The 16,593-nt window shown below is 46.4% G+C and overlaps 1 protein-coding gene and 1 long non-coding RNA gene across 2 annotated transcripts in view; one reads left to right on the forward strand and one right to left on the reverse strand.

Annotated features, from left to right (window-relative positions):
* The window catches only part of LOC137419216 (uncharacterized), a 154,244-nt gene that overhangs the window by 9,451 nt on the left and 128,200 nt on the right, over nucleotides 1-16,593 (forward strand). The gene's annotated exons all lie outside the window — the stretch shown is intronic.
* Nucleotides 6,537-7,534, reverse strand: LOC137432151 (uncharacterized). The gene is made up of 2 exons (XM_068123860.2): nucleotides 6,979-7,534; nucleotides 6,537-6,825 (listed from the first exon to the last, which is right to left on the reverse strand). Exons 1-2 carry the CDS (start codon nucleotides 7,465-7,467, stop codon nucleotides 6,598-6,600), a joined length of 717 nt encoding a protein of 238 aa, XP_067979961.2. The 5' UTR covers nucleotides 7,468-7,534; the 3' UTR covers nucleotides 6,537-6,597.

Genomic DNA, 16,593 nt, shown 5'->3' on the forward strand with positions numbered 1-16,593 from the left:
GGCACCGAGAGGGGTGACAGAGCCAGGAGAGGGCCTTCCCCAGTTAGTTAGGTTAGGGTGAGGAGCTAGGTAAGCTCGGGTGGCAACTGCAGTGGTGGAGGTGTGCAGGTGGGTAGACCTGCTGGGAGAGCTACACGTCGCAGCCCAGAAATTGTGCGAGGGCACCAGGAGATGAATCGGGGGAGTGAGACCCCAAATTGAGAAGCACCACAGTTTGGTCAATGGGAATTGGTTTTTAGAACCCATAGTGTAAGTTGGCCAATGGATTGGCAGGGAGAGACCCCGGGTAGTGTAAAGTGTGTTAATGTCATTTAGAAAGTAGTTAGGATGAAGTCTCCTCGCACCATCCGCATCCACTCACCTGAGGTGACAGGTACTCCACACCATGCCATGTTTAATTATTTTTGATGCAGATGTTTGGAATGTGAGACGCATCATGACGTGGGTGTGACATTGTGCTTGATGTTCCATCTCTTCCTCCTTATGAGGATTGATGATGAATTTGGTGATGGCAAATTTTGAAGTAGAGGGATTGTGGAGACGAATTTGGTATAGGGGAAATAAGGGGAAGACGTGACAGTAGTGACGAATTTGTAAATGGGTAGATTTTGTACATATGGGGTAAGGGCAAGGGTAGTGTAGGTGACAGGGGGGTGACGTACGGTAGGGACGAGCTTTCTCACTTCGCCCTCCGTACGCATTTCGCCTTGCATTGCCTTATTGATGTGTACCCTTGTGACCTTACCCCTCGCTCAATTGTCTTTCCCCTTTTGTCTCCCACATGACCAGTGCGCCATTGGGTGCCGAGGGGAGCGTGCGTGGGTCGGCCATTGTGCGCCCGAAATTCCCAGAACCAGCTGTCTGCATCGATGCACCACTTTATGGACCACATGTCTGTGGCCGAGTACCACTTATGGACCCCATGGGTTGGGGCATGGCCCCTCTGCTGGAACCGGCCATGAGGGCCCGAAATCTTGCTGGCGGACCTTGGCCACAGGGCACCGATGCCCCACAGGTGAACCACACTAGTCGGCCCTGTGGGCCATAAATAAAGAAAATAAAAAGGACACATTGGGCACACTTTATTGCAAATAGGCCGCCAGTAAGAAAATGAAAGAATGACAACATCTGGAAGAACAAATAATAATTACCAGCAGAGGGAGCCGAAGAGCAAGAGATCACCTGCAGGGTTAGGGGTTGTTGATTTATTTTTTATTGTTGAACACTCTTGAACAATGGTGACTGCACCGATTGGTGCTTGGGTGCTTGTGTTGGTGCGTTTTTGGGTGCGTTCATGGTGCGTCGATGCAGAGCAGACTGTCTCCCCCCCCCCAGAAAGAACAATCACAGGTCCTGGGTTAGTTTTGTAAATAAAAGCAGAGTCATTGTAAATAATGCTTCCCACCATCAGTGTATAGTTTGAAGACCATTCCGCAATTCGGTTAACTGTGGGCGTAAGTCTGTTAGGCAGGGTGCAATGGAGCAGCGGGACACATTTATTTATGTTTTAAAACTGTCGCACTCAGGGTCAGGTTAAAAGTAGAGGGAACTACACCTACATGTCACACTAAAAATAAAAGTTGTAGGCCCGGGATGTGCCTAAGAGGAGGAGGGTGCAGTGTTGCGGAGATGAGGACTGTATTTTTTTGATTGTGTGCTGTATTATTATTATTATTGTTTATTCTGCGCCCCCTACCTCCGGAGCTGTGTAAAGGTGAAAGGGCATCCCATAATTAGTCCAAAAGCATACACATCAGCCAAATAATAGAATACCCCTGTTTAATAGTTATCTCTTATTCTGTGTTTTAGAGTAAGGCTGTGTCTCCCATTAATTGAAGTACTCCATTGCACCAGTGAAAGAGAATAGATCCCCTTTCCTTCCCATCCCCAAAATCTCCATTTCCTTTTCCACCCCCTTCCGTCATTGCCGGGCCTCGATTGCCGAATTACCTCCCCTCCAATAACCGCCATTGAACATGTGCTCGAATCGGAGAAGAAAGGCGTGCCCGCCCGTCGTCATCAAGGGCGGAGCCCGAGGGTCGCGCGACCAACCAGGGCCGAGGTGAGCACCCCGATGGGCGTGTCCAAAAGGCCGGCGGCTTAATCGCCGGAGGCGCTATAAAAGGCGCGCACGCAAGTGAGTCGTGAGTTGGTCGCCAAGTTGGTCGTGAGTGGAGGGTCAGTCAGTGGTTGCGTTGGTTGCGGTAAGAAGTCGGTGGTGAGAAGTGGTGGCGTTGAGTGGTCAGTGGTTGCGTTGGTTGCGTTGAGTTGTCGGTGGTGAGGAGACACCAGGGCCAAGAGAGAGAAGGTTCAAGGGCCATTACTAGCAGTTGCGCCAGAGACGGCAGACGCGCCCTGAGCTGAGCCAGAGAAGCAGCGTTGACTCCACCAGGCAGCTTCAACCCGTTACCCCGCGGGGACCAGATAGCGGTGGCATCGGTGGCCGTCGAGGTCCAGCCGACGTCCCGTGTGGGATCAAGCCCGAACCATCTGCCCCAGCTGAACCTTCCCATTCCTCCTTCCAACATTCATTCCCTTCCATCCTTCTTGTGTACGTGAGTTTGTTCTGTTTGTTCTGTCCTGGGTTAATTAAGCTGGTATAAGTTAATAATTGCACTGTGTCTCTGATCCTTTTGTATATTATTTTATTATCTTTCCTTCTCCTTGGTTACTTTGAGCATGTAAATAGTAGGAATAAATTTAGCGGTATTTCCAACCTTTTTGTCTTCTTCTTCTTCTTCTTCTTCACATCCGTGTCGCCTTTGTCTTTTCCCTATTGACTAGCTGCGGTGCGATCCGGCCAACGTTTGGGCGGGATCGGGTTCTAATCGGGGAGTAACTGTTCGGACGCGGTAATACACCACCGCTCGGTAAAATAACATCTAAAACCGCGTCTGCAACAATATATTGTTGTGGATCTCTACGTCGGCCTCTTTTCCCCTTATCGAGGGGGGATTAAACCCCTCGTCTATGACTGACCTGACGTGAGTCCTGAAGTTGCACAAGCTCCCTCCGGAGAGGCAGGTGCGCAACCTCGTTCGCGACCACTGACAGATGTTAATTGCCGAGCGGTTTAGCAACCGCGGCACGAACCATTAGCAGAGACTAACCCGATCCTGAACGTTGGCCAAAATCGCGCCACAGGTTTTCAATGGGGAAATCACAAAGACGACCGGACGAGCATGAAGAAGAAGAACGAAGGTAGGAAATACAAATATAATTTATTACTACTATTTACAAGTCAAAAGAAACCAAGGAAGGAGGAAAAATACGAAAATAAAGAGAGGAGTAAGGAGACACAGTGCAAATATTAGCTTACCTATAGAAACTTACTTACACCCCAGGACAACATAAAAGACGGACGACGAGCAGACTTACACGGGGGGGTGAAGGCAGGAACGAATGGCTGGAAGGAGAGGAAGGTTCAACTGGAACCGGAGCATGGTCGGGCCGGGAGTGAGCAGCCGCCGCCCCTTCTTGATCGGTTTCGCAAGGCGGCGTTCCTTCGCGGCCACGGTCGAAACTGCCGTCAAAGCCCAAAGCTGCGGTGGTTAAAGCTGCGGTGGTTTCAAAGCTCATGCGTGCTTCTCTCTCTCTCTCAATCATCTCCTTCCTCAACTCGCCTCAGGTGGGGTGCGTCGCGTGCTCTCCAAGGACTCATCTCCATGCGGTGGGGCGTCCCGCTGCGGGTTATATTGGCCACACCCTCGAACCTTCGCGAACCTCCCCGATCGTTCTCTCTCTGCCCTCTCAAGCCAAACCCCTTGTGTTTGGTTGGTCGGCAAGGGCTCTCCTGGCTCCACCCTCTGATGACGAGGTGGAGACATGCCTTTCTTCTCCGAGGTACAGCACATGGCAATGGCGGCAAATGCAGAAAACCGCCCAATGCAGTTGGCAATGGAGGCTTTGCAGAAACCCGCCCAATGCAGTTGGCAATGGAGGCTTTGGGATATGGAAGGGAACTATCTTATGTCATCTGATGCAATGCAGTGTCAACTAGTGGGAACAGAGCCTTAAACTACATACAATAAGGAGATAACTATTTAGAAGGATATATGATTTGCTACGTGCATGTATATGGATTAACTAGGAGGACGACCTTTGACCTTTACACTACGGAGGGTGATATTTACAACAAGATTCATGACACTTACAACAATAAAAAAAACACAGGATTCTCAAATCCGCAACAATATATATATATATATATATATATATATATATATATATATATATATATATATATATATATATATATCAGTGTCAAATTCCAAAATCATCATATTTCGTACCAGCAAGCATATCGCAGCATATTTCTTAATACAAAAAAAAGTCTGGAGCGATCAAAGCAGCGGTTAGACTTATACACTGCCCAGGTACAATTTTTGGTCCGATTGAAAAATATATAATTTTCCTGGACGATTGGATTAATTTTAAGCAACTTTTACTTAATAATTTTTCTCCCTAAGGAGCATTTTCCATGTTTCAGGGTGTAACAGAGAGACAGACAGACAGATGGCATTAGCCTACTAGAAATTACTTGAGAAATACCCGTGCTACGCACGGGTGGGAGGCCAGGAGCAAACAGGCAATGCAGATACGGTGAATGCTAGAGCATGAAACCAATAAATTCCACATTCCTGTAGCACCTTCAGTCGCACGTCAGACATGGACAGCAAGTTTGTGAAGGACTTCCATGAAAAACGTACCCGTTCGCAAACAAACGGGTACGTTCACGTATAGAAACATCGATAGTGGGTCCGTGGCGAATCTGCATATGGCGATGGCAAAATATCAGAAATTGAAGGTTTTTTTTATTTTAAACGATTCATATAAACATCCGTTGAATCATATCACACGCAAATTATCAAAATCTAAACAGTATCGTTAGAATTTCAATAAAAGCCACATCACTGTTCATATTGGTAAATATTATTTCATCATGTTTCAAATCGTAATTGATACACTATGATCGTGATGATCGTGATCGTGAATCGTGATCGATAATCGTGTTCACAATCGCTATGTCGTATGTACTCCCGATACGTGTACCAAATTCCCGATACGTGTAACTGTACCAAATCAACAGTTAAAAGGATTTTGAGCCGATAGGTGTAACGGCCTTGGCAAGATCGATGGAGACAGCGATCTGTTAGATCTGATCCTCCTTCATGCCGAAGTGCAGATCCTCCTCCATGCCACATCCGATCGATGCAGCTGTGCAGCGATCGGTGCAGTCGTTTGTGTGGTACACGGTGCAGAGATCGGTGCAGCTGTTTGTGCGGCACATGGTGCAGCGGTTGGTGCAGCCGATCGGTGCAAACGTGGACTCCCACACTGCCACATCCTGCTGATACTTGCTCCCGCATGACGTTATTTTCCCGGGTGCCGCACAAACGACTGCACCGATCGAGATTTAACGGATGTTTATATAAATCGTTTAAAAGAAAAAAAGCCTTCAATTTCCGATATTTAGCCTTTTCATTTGGGCCTCCCAATTGAAGCCCCGCCCGTAGGGCGGGTACCGTTGCTCGACGTATAGTAAGGGCATTTTATGAGATATTTCACAAATCTGTTAACTAAATTGTTACCAAAAAATTTCTTCACCAATATGTTTGTAAAGGTGTGTAATAACATGTGTTAAAATGTTGAAGTTCAACTCCCGTGGGAAACCCAGAAAAAAAGCTGTTGAATTCGGGTACCGAAAAATTATTTTCGAGAATTTTTATTTTTTTTAATCGGCCCTTAAGTAACTTATGAGGGGTCAAATAAGGGTTTTTCATGATTCTGAGTTGATTGTTAACATTTATATTTTCACTTTTACATTTACACACAAAGTAGCTTTTATTTCACATACATATATAATACTCAAGAGTTATTTCTCATTCACAATGTCAGAAGTTTCAACAGTCATTGTCTATGTCTTCTTCAGACTCAACAACATCATGACTGCAGTTTCTGCATGTAATGCCATTACAGACTCCACAGGCCGAGATGCACGTGACCCCATTCTTCTTGCAGCTGCATCGCCGGTTGCTGCAATCTCCATGACAATTACAGCTCGTGAACTGCAATAGCTCCTCAGGAGCCGTGGGGTCCAGTGTTGGAACTGGCTCATACCCATGCACACCTATTGTCCATCCATAGTCACTGGGGTTCAGAGACATGCTCTGTAGAAGGATCCAGTCCCGGGTCTGCAGGTAGGCACGGAGTGAATGTTGTGCAGCTGCACCCTCTGTTGGAGGTAGAGTCTCTGGTTTGATCACTCCTGCCGCTGCCTTCCTTGAGAACATGTTGTACCGAATTTCACCCAATGTAGTATCTCGTCCATGGTAAATGTACTTGAAAATCGCAGTACCAGCCTGAATCACTGTTTCCTTGGTGGCTTCTGTGTCAAGGAAGATGTCGATGTACTCAGCCGCGTCCCCTTCGCAAAACCAAAAAAAAAGCACCAGGTCTATGTCAAGTAAAGTATAATGTAAAACATAAATAAAATAATTATTATTTTTAACATTTATACTATGATGACAATGATTATAATTATTATTATTATTAGTATTAGTATTATTTGCCGACGTAATAGTAGTATTATCATTATTACCTGGCAAATAGAGTTGTTTTCCCATGACCAGCGATTGCAGAAACCGTATCACACCCCGTGAAAGCGTGACAGAAGAGCAGGTAGCTCTTCTGTGTTTCGGAGAGAGATTCTTTGATCTTTCGGACGTCATAAGAGCCGTTTGATGTGGTTAAGAAGAGTGGATGGTGGCTGTCTGAGCTATGGTGCACCAGCATTACCAGCACGTCTGCATCTTCTGCCCGCACCTGAAAATATAACAACATGTACAAAGCATAATGAACCGTTCAAGAACAGATTTAACTTTTCAACAGTGTGAATTCTCTTATTTTTAAATTACCCCATCTCCCCCCGGGCTCCATCCAATAGTTATACTAACTGAAGACACAAATGGTACTGACCTCAACAGAGCCATCTGAAGCAGCAGCCAATGCCTCTCTCACAATTGAAGTGTCAGCATCATTGTCACACTGCTCCACAGTGATGTGATGTTTTCGGAAGGTTGAAGAGAGAAGGTGGATGAGCTCACTCTTGTTATGAGTGTTGTCCAGAAACTTTGCTCTTGGGGTCCAGTTGGACATATCCGGTCGAATCTGGAGATGACAGCAGGAATTCTTGGTACGCCGGATGTGGTCGTGATCTTTTGGTGATCTGCTGTAGCCATCAAAGACCACAATGATCTTCTGGGAGCAGCGGCCCAGATACTGCACGTAGCTCAGGTAACTGTTGGCGATCTCCTGCCAGGTCTGACGTTGTTCCCACTTCACCATGTAGACAAGCCATCCGCCATCAATTACGAGGGTGCAGCAGGGTTGGTTAGTCAAGTCAAGTGGATCAGTTAATGCCTTCAGGCTTGTATTTGAAAGGTCTGCTTTGTTTGCCTTGTTCATCTTCTGATCTTTGTTGCTGAACAGGGACAATGGGAAGGGAGTCAGCTCATACTGTAAGCTTGTCTCAACTGTCATATCCCGCTGGGCGAAAAATGATCAGTCGGTTGAACAACTTTAGTGAGTCAAGGTGAATCTTTTTCTCGTTGACCAAGGGAAATTTTCTTAGTGATGACAGGGCTTTTATCTTTGACTTGACATCCATGGTCGACGTCACTGACTGTCCATCCAGCTTGATCTGCATCTCCATCCCAACTTCAGCTGCTCTCTCAGCATTGACTGCGTCATCTCCAGTGCTTGTGAATCCTGTTGAGAAAGACACGAGCAACTCCTTGTCTCTATCGTTGTCGAATGGCTTGATCTCCTCAAACCATTTTAGGACAAGTTCAACTGCCTCTGCATCTCGCTTCATCTGTGTCGTGGCAAGGTCTCTGTGGACTGGAACATGTTTACTGACGTCCTCCTCCATCCGCCGGTTGACATCAGACAGGTGACTGAGGGTGAGCACCCAGCATTTGTGGCCAGAAAAACTGTTTCTCATTCTTCCTCTGCTCAGTCCACCTTGTGACTTGGCTGCCTTCATTAATGTCTGCTCAATGCAAATGTCACACCATGTGCTGGACCACTCATGACTTGAGTAACGGACAACGTGGTTCCCGTGGGCAGTGAGACGTTCTAAGGTGTCTTTGTAAGCAGGCAAAGTTTCTAGTTCCTTCATGAGTTGACAGTACAGCCGTGCGCCCGTGGCATACTGATGATGGCCTGCAGCGGCAAAGATGTGAAGCATCTTGGTAACAATGCAGGACAGATGCCCATTGTGGTCTGCAAGTCGCTCGGTTCTGATAAAGACCTTGATCACATCTACCATGTGGTGGTACTCCACCCAGAGTGCAGGTGTTCTTCCTCCTTTTGCGAGTCGTTTGAAGGTTTCTTCAAACCTTTGCTCAAACACTGGCACTACTGGGTCTGAGTGTCTGGCTCCCATCTTCCCATCAGCCACCTTCTCCATGAAGGTCTTCATGTCACCACGCTCCTCCTCAGTGAAGGCAAGTTTCATGATGTGTTGATAGATGGCTGCATCGATGAGGAGGTGAACACGGATTGCCTTGTCAAAACATCCTCCATCCATGATGTGGTTGGCTGTCGTACTTCCAGGATAGATCAACTGGATCACATCTAGTAGTCCAGAATTTTCCATGATGTTACCCATTGATCCAAGATAAGACTTCAGCAGGTGAAAACCACCCAACCTTGGAATGACGGGTAGATTTGCCTGCTTTATTATATTCACAGCCTTCAGCCAAATCGGAAGATCACAGGTCACTATAGCGACCCCAGCGCGCCGTATGCACTCTTTCAGAGTGGTGAAGATGGTGTTGAGGTCATTAGGGTCTCCTTCAATAACTGGGAGGAACTCGATCTGTGTGCTCTGCTTTGCATCATTAGCATGGATTCTCTTCATCCAGCCATTCCAGTTGGAGTGTGGGAACTCAGGATCGTTGGCTTTGATCACCCACCCCGCTGCCCAGAGTGTGTCACCTGGAGTGAGGAGTGGCTGATCATGAGCCAGGGAGGAGGAAAGCTCAGCGAGGGGGAGAAACATGATCGCGTTCGTTCCTATCTGTTTCCTGTTCGTAAATGGAATAATCTTTACTTCAGTTCCTCTCAGGATCTTAGCTTTGTCGAGTGCCTTCAACTTCACCCGGGGGAAAGCTGCTGTTGTCTGTGGATCTGGCAAAGGTGGTGCCGGAGAGGTGACTTCGATCCAACCCATTGAGTGAAAGGGAGTGTTTCCGTGAATAGAGACAATGTTTAAATCTATATTGTCTCCAACAAACTGAGTGACTGCATTGTTTGTTTCCCCAACCTCCATAAAGACCACCTGATCATTACTTGACAATTCACTTTCACTGGCTGGCACTTTGGCTGTCAGCACTGATTGATCATCAAGCGCAGCATCAACCGCAACCTCATCATTGATCTGTTCATCGGTTTCCTCCACAATGGTGTCAAGAGTGCCAGAAGTATCTGGAACATCTCCACTCCTACTATTAAGGAAGCAGTATTTGTAGTTTTGTGTCTCCGTGTAAGACTCAGTGTATCCCAGCTGGTGGAACTTGTTGAGCATCCATTTTGACCCAAATCTATGATCAAGTTGTATGGCAAGCCCCATTTGGTGTGGCAATACTCCAGACCGAGGTCGACAGGCCTTAATAAAATTCTGCCCCCAAACGGCAACTCTTTCGTCTGTCTTGACAATCGGTCTCAAGAACATCTGAAGGCTTGCAGGAACAAGTGTCAGCTGACTATCTGTGTGTGTGTCAAGTGTCAGCTGACAGCTGTGGTGGGGTATGACTTTGGACCTAAATCAATCAAGGCAATATCATTGGATATGAACTTGAGTGCCGTCTTTATGATCTGAGTCTTCTCATCTCCATGGTCAAGATTAGCATGATGCGCTCGCAGAATATTGTCGGTGCCATCTTTGAGACAGAGTACATCTGCCCTTCTTTCCTGTGTTGTGAAATACAAGGTGTCTTCGTATTTCTCTAGAAGTTTTATCTTTAGCCAATGCTTTGAATAAGAAAGGCTCTTCTCTGGTGACTGATCAAACTCCTGCAGCTTTTCATGGACTTGGTCCATGTTCATTACCCCATGCTCTAATTCTGAGTCTAACCATTCGCAGAATTCAATAAAAACTGCCTCTCGCTCCTCATCAATACTCCTCTGTCCTCTCTTCCTTTTTCCTTCCTCATCAGTCTTGGACAAACTGTCACCTCTCGCAAACATAAGTTTGCATCGCAAATGGTACAGTGTTTCTTCTGCTACCAAGTCGTTGATCCCTTCCAGGCGTCCAGTGACTTCAGTGCCCCAGTCATCCCCGCGACTCCGTGCTGTCTTCAGCAAGCTTGCCTTCAGTGTATCTGCAGTCAAATTATCTGGCACTCTGTATTTCTTTCTAGCTTGTGCTGGATTATTTTTGTAGAGCTGGGCTGGTTGGTTGCAAAGAATGCATACATCCTTATACAGGAGGTCAACTGACTGTGATCTTCTAGAACTGCAGCCAGTTGATGAACTGAACTCACAAGTAGTGCGTCTTCTCTTCAACTTTGATGACTCTTTCTCTGCCTTTGATGCTTGAGCTGACTTCTTGGTGGTTGCAACAAAGTTGTTGTACAGATCATTTTTACACTTCTGGTGGTACCTCAGTTTTCCTTCTTTTGAGCCTCCTTCATATGTTCCACAACAGTAACATTTTCGACAGTTTCTGCTTGTTTCAATAAAGTTGAGTATCTATTTGGAGTTGCCTGTATGAGCCTTTCAGCTGGTGTATCCGAGCGTGCACAGATGAAGCAATTGAGCACAGGTGGAGTAACGTCTTCATCCATATTGCTAGACTCCATGTCCTGCAAAGTAGAAAATGAGATATATTTAGAAATTATTTTTCCGCAAAGGAGTGTCTGTGGTGAAATATAAATGTTAACAATCAACTCAGAATCATGAAAAACCCTTATTTGACCCCTCATAAGTTACTTAAGGGCCGATTTAAAAAAATAAAAATTCTCGAAAATAATTTTTCGGTACCCGAATTCAACAGCTTTTTTTCTGGGTTTACCACGGGAGTTGACCTTCAACATTTTAACACATGTTATTACACACCTTTACAAACATATTGGTGAAGACATTTTTTGGTAACAATTTAGTTAACAGATTTTCATATGTTTCCCTTACTAGTAAGAAGATGTCACAATGAGAACAATGAACGTCATGCAAACGCGAATGTTATGCGGGAGTCCAAACCTGAGAATGCTGGAGACTAAAGCTGAAATTGGGAAAACAAAATAGCCTATTTTACTCCTGGGGATCCCAGGATACCCACCGAAAATATCTTTGCGATCGGTTCAGCAGTTTTTACGGTACCTTCGAACGGACAGACAGACAGACAGACATTTGGTGAATTATAGTAATATATCTATATAATAATAGCGTAAGGACTCGACTTTGTTATCCCTTTTACGCCGCACCCAGTGACCCGATGCCCACGGCACTAATGGATTTACGATCTACGAACCGCGCTCTTTGTTTATCACGTACAGCCATACTCGAAAAATCTGAATTAGCCGACGTTGGGGCCCAAAAGCATCCGATTAACTGCCGATACGACGCCATCTTACAACGCCATCGTATTGGCGTCGGCTGGGTGAAGGCGAAGCAAGCCATCCGCTGATTGGACAGGCGAAGGCGAAAGCAAGCCGTCCACTAAGTGGACAATCCAGAGCATGCATTTGTGCCGGTGTCGGCGATCGTTGTTCATACGTATATGCACTCTTCATTCTCATCTTTCTTCCTAACTCTTACTCAGACAAGCAAATCCCCTATGCCATCCATAATGGTACACTCTATCCATACACCTTCCGTGGATGTTCCACGGGTTTCGGCTAGTATCTATCTATAATTCCAGCAATCTCTGTGTGTGTGTGTGTGTGTGTGTGTGTGTGTGTGTGTGTGTGTGTGTGTCTGTGTGTGTGTTTGTCTGTGACCGCTGTTTCTCGACAACCACGGGTCCGATATACTTGAAACTTGCCAGGTATATTGCTGGGGACCCGGATGTGCCTTTTCAAGGTTTTAAATTAATCGCAGAAGTAGTTACCGAGCTATGGCGATTTAGCCGTTCGCCGTTCGCTTTGGCTTTGCGAATGGACCAAACCATTCATGTAAATAGAGGGGGGGGGGGGGGGGGGTTCTGTGGTCGTTCGCTTTGGCTTTGCGAATGGACCAAACCATTTCATGTAAATAGAGGGGGGGGATATAATTTTAGATATATATATAGTACGGGCATGCCCTAGTATATATAATAGCTGAATGCACCCGGCGTTGCCCGGGTTGTTTTTGAATGAATTTACTACTATAATTCAGCTTTAACCGCAGCCGGAGAAGATTGATGACTATAATTCAGCTCAGCTTCTAATTGCGAAATGGGCCCAGCCCGGCCGAGGTGGCCTCGACAGCCTCGCCACCGAGCCTATAACCTTCCCAGGGCCCGTCCCGACATTTTTTGTTTCAGAGGTTTCCTCCTATCTTTAACCGTTCAGGAGATTAGCGCGTGCAGACAAACAAACAAACAAACAAAAAATTCCTTTATATATATACTAGCTGAATGCACCGGGCGTTGCCCGGGTTCTTTTTGAATGAATTTAATCTTCTGTACATAGGTCTGACACGAGCCCAGTATCAGTTCGTGCTCAACGATTCCTTGTTCTTTCTTCTGTCGGGCCCCGCAAGAGAGAATTTTGAAAGCGTGTGTTGCAATCAGTCAGATATTCCTAATAAGTGCATAAGTTGTACTTCAAGAGAATTTTGAAAGAAGAGAAGATTTATTGCGAAATGGGCCCAGCCCGGCCGAGGCGGCCTCGACAGCCTCGCCACCTAGCCTATAACCTTCCCGGCCCCCCCCCCCGACATTTTTTGTATGAGAGGTTTCCTCCTATCTTTCACCGTTCAGGAGATTAGCACATTCAGTCAAACAAACAAACAAACAAAAACTTTCTTTTATATATATATATATAGATAAACTAAATAATATATAAACTAAATAATATTGACTTCCGTTTCCGGTCTTGCTGGCGAGGGTTCGTTTATTCGCAGCTCTACATGCTCTCCATCGAAATCGAAGTTAAGTAATTGTTCCCATTTGTATTTTCGTTATAACTGTATTTATTTTATGGTGTATGTACGTATATTGTCCCGACGAAGATTTTCGGTGCAAATCTTTCATACCTGTATTGAAAATCGTGTTAATTCGTGTCGTGTCTTGAGGCCTTGAACAGTGTACACTGTACAACCTTGAGGCTTTGTTTTTCTCTCAGCGGTCCGTCGTTTGTGATCCAATAACTTTCGTTCCCTGTTTTCCCAGTCTTTTCACCCCATAGCCTACTTCCTTATGTAAATCTCAACTCAAAAAAAAAAAAAAAAAAAGACATTACCTTCTCTGTGCTCATTCGTTTATTCATTCTTAGTCGTTCGTTCGTTCTTCGACCACGTGTTTCTCCCCCATTTCCCCAGATAGATTGTCAAATTTCAACTCGTTATTTTATTGTCCATGCGATATTGTTTGATTATAGTTAGTTTTGGTTTGAATTTCCTGTAACTCGTAATTAATTAATCGTGTTCTGTTCCTCGTGTGCGGCCTTGTAGTTGTACCCCCGTCGGTGTTTTGTTAACTTAAGCGTGTTTTGCTTGGCTCTTAGTTTTTTCCCTTCTACCCCGAACATAATACTCTGTCTAACGTTCTAAATCCCCACCCCCCCCCCCCAAAAAAACAACAAACAAACAAACAAACAAAAAAAAACATTTATTTTCCTTTCTCCACGTGTACTGTTGTCTCATCCTGTATTTTCTGTCCAGGTGTGCTGTTCGCCCCGCCCCCATTATCTCCTTGCCATCCACCGTTTGCTCTGTTCACATGACTCGTGGTGGTCCCTCTCGGCTCTCCCCCCGTTGGTATTTTGTGCATATAAGATTGTTCACAGTTCTGTTTAAATATTATTTAAATATGTTTAACCTTTCCCCTTCTGTGTTTTATTCAGTGGTATATTACAACACGCTGTTTTTCTTCCTATTTAAAAGGCTTTTCTCAATTTCCTCTCCAACTCATTCCACTTCAAAAAAAAGAAATTCAATATCTTATACGTCTCCCTCACTACATGGTCTAAATTCACATTCATTCCATCCCTCCTCCATCGTTCTGAATCGGATTGCTAACTTGAAAATCACAACAAACCCAATTTGTTATCAATGTTCGTCTTTCATTAATCATCCACTTTCTAAACTCCCCTCTTGCCCCCCCCATCCAAATCCCCCCCCCCTTGCACCTTCACTCCTAAACTCCCCCCTTGCCCTTCCACTCTTAAACTCCCCCCTTGCCCCTCCACTCCTGAACTCCCCACTTGCCCTTCCCCTCCTAAACTCCCCCCTTGCCCCTCCCCTCCAAATCCCCCCCTTGCCCCTCCACTCCTGAACTCCGCCCTTGCCCTTCCCCTCCTAAACTCCCCCCTTGCCCCTCCCCTCCAAATCCCCCCCCTTGCCCCTACACTCCTAAACTCCCCCCTTGCCCCTCCACTTCTAAACTTCCCCCTTGCCCCTTCCCTCCAAAACTCCCCCCTTGCCCCTCCCAAACTCCCCCCTCACTCCTCCCCTTCAAAACTCCCCCCCAACCCCTCCCATTCAATTCTCCCCCCATACCATTCCTCTCCAATTCTCCCTCCTCCCCCCTCCTCCTCCAAGCTGCCTCCTCCCCACTTCGTCTCCCTTCTATCTCATACCTCCACCCCCCCAAACCTTCTACTTTCCTCTGCCCCCCCTCAAACAACCCCTCACTGTGCCTCATCCCTTCACCATCAAACCTTTCATCCTCCTCATCCTTCCCTTTCTTGGAACTCTTCTGCAATATCTGACACACTATCAACTGCTCTCCCTACCTCCCCCTCTCATCCTTCATCTTACCCTACCCCTCCTCCCCCCTGTCCTGTACCCGATGCTCCCCCTCTCTCTTCATTAACGGTATGGACCTCAAACATCCGGGGCCTTCGCTCAAACCTGACTGATCTCTCCATACAGGTTGCTTCTGACAATCCAGACTTGATCTGCTTAACAGAGACTTTCCTCCTTCAAGATGTCTCTGATTCCTTAATATCTCTTCCTGGTTACTCCCTCCTCCGGTATGATAGACCTGAGCCTCGGCCTGGTGGTGGGGTGGCTATCTTTATCAAAAACTCTCTTCCTCACTCTCCTTGCACTGCCCTCTTTCCTCCTCACCCCCAGGAGTACCTCTGGCTACGGCTCCCTCTCCGCTCCCACCTTTTGTTCATATGTGTTCTGTACCGTCCCACAAACAGTGATGACTCCATCTACATTTCACTGTCTCACAACATGAACCAACTTCTATCCACTCATCCCAACTATCTCTTCCTCATATGTGGTGACTTCAACTGTCATCATGCCACCTGGTTGGGTGTGGGTTCCTCTCTCACCAGTCATGGCACCTCAGCAAAGGACTTCTGTGACTCACTGGGATTGACACAATCTGTCAATTTCCCGACCCGGATCTCAGCCAATGGAGTATCTTCTCTTCTAGACTTGGTTATGACAAACTTCCCTGCTAATGTCTGCTGCTCTTCTTCTGCTCCAATCGGTTCTTCTGATCATGTGCTTGTCAAAGTGGACATCTCTCTGGCCATTCTCAGAGAGCCTCCTCAGCGTCGACGAGTCTGGCATTTCACTCAGGCCGACTGGGACGGTCTTCAAGCAGCCATCAATCGTCTGGATTGGTCTCCCATCTCCACTGCCTCTGACATCAATTCTTCCTGGGAATTCTTCCAAAGCAAACTGATCTCTCATGCACAGATTTATCCCATCTCGCCTTCAGTTGTCTTACCCTTCCTCCCGTCCATGGTACACTGAATCTTGTGGGGAGGCAGTTGCCCTGAAACAACTTGCCTTTGCCTCTTGGAAGGCTAATCCAACTGAAGGCAATCTCAGTTCCTTCCACCAAGCTCGGAACAAGTGTGTGTCTACCCTCAGGAGTGCCAGGAAGCACTCTCCTCACTCATCTCTCCTCACTCAAGAATGAACTCTCAAACCTGTCTCCTTCCTCCAAATCCTGGTGGCATCTGGTCAAATCCATTTCTGGTGTTTGTTCCCCCTCCATCCCCTCCCTTACCTCAAATGGCCACACAGTTGACATCGCACGTGACAAAGCCGAATGCCTCAACTCTGTGTTTGCCTCAAAATCCTTAGTCCCAAACCCATCTCTCTCTGTTCCCACCTTTCCCAGTCGAACCCAACTGCTCCTGAACTCTGTGTCCTTCTCTCCTGACAAGGTGGAGGAGTTTTTGTCAAACCTCGACTCTAGTTCTGCAACTGGACCAGACGGCATCAGCCCACGGGTCCTAAAATCCTGCTCTGCCGCTCTATCTCACCCTCTCTCTGTTCTTTTCACCCTATCTTTTGCTCAAGGTCATCTGCCAGCATCCTGGAAATCAGCTAACATTACCGCTTTACACAAAAAGGTGCAAAAACAGATCCTTGCAACTACAGACCAATCAGCCTGCTCCCAATTATCAGCAAAGT

Source organism: Myxine glutinosa, chromosome 1 (assembly GCF_964187855.1).
Source record: "Myxine glutinosa chromosome 1, kmMyxGlut1.1, whole genome shotgun sequence".
Lineage (NCBI taxonomy): Eukaryota > Metazoa > Chordata > Myxini > Myxiniformes > Myxinidae > Myxine > Myxine glutinosa.

Excerpts from the sequence above, each read along its gene's own strand:
- LOC137432151 (XM_068123860.2), bottom strand. The coding sequence starts at position 7,467 with ATGAACAAGGCAAACAAAGCAGACCTTTCAAATACAAGCCTGAAGGCA. Across the intron at positions 6,826-6,978 it reads CTTCAGATGGCTCTGTTGAG|GTGCGGGCAGAAGATGCAGA; the intron begins GTCAGTACCATT and ends TTATATTTTCAG.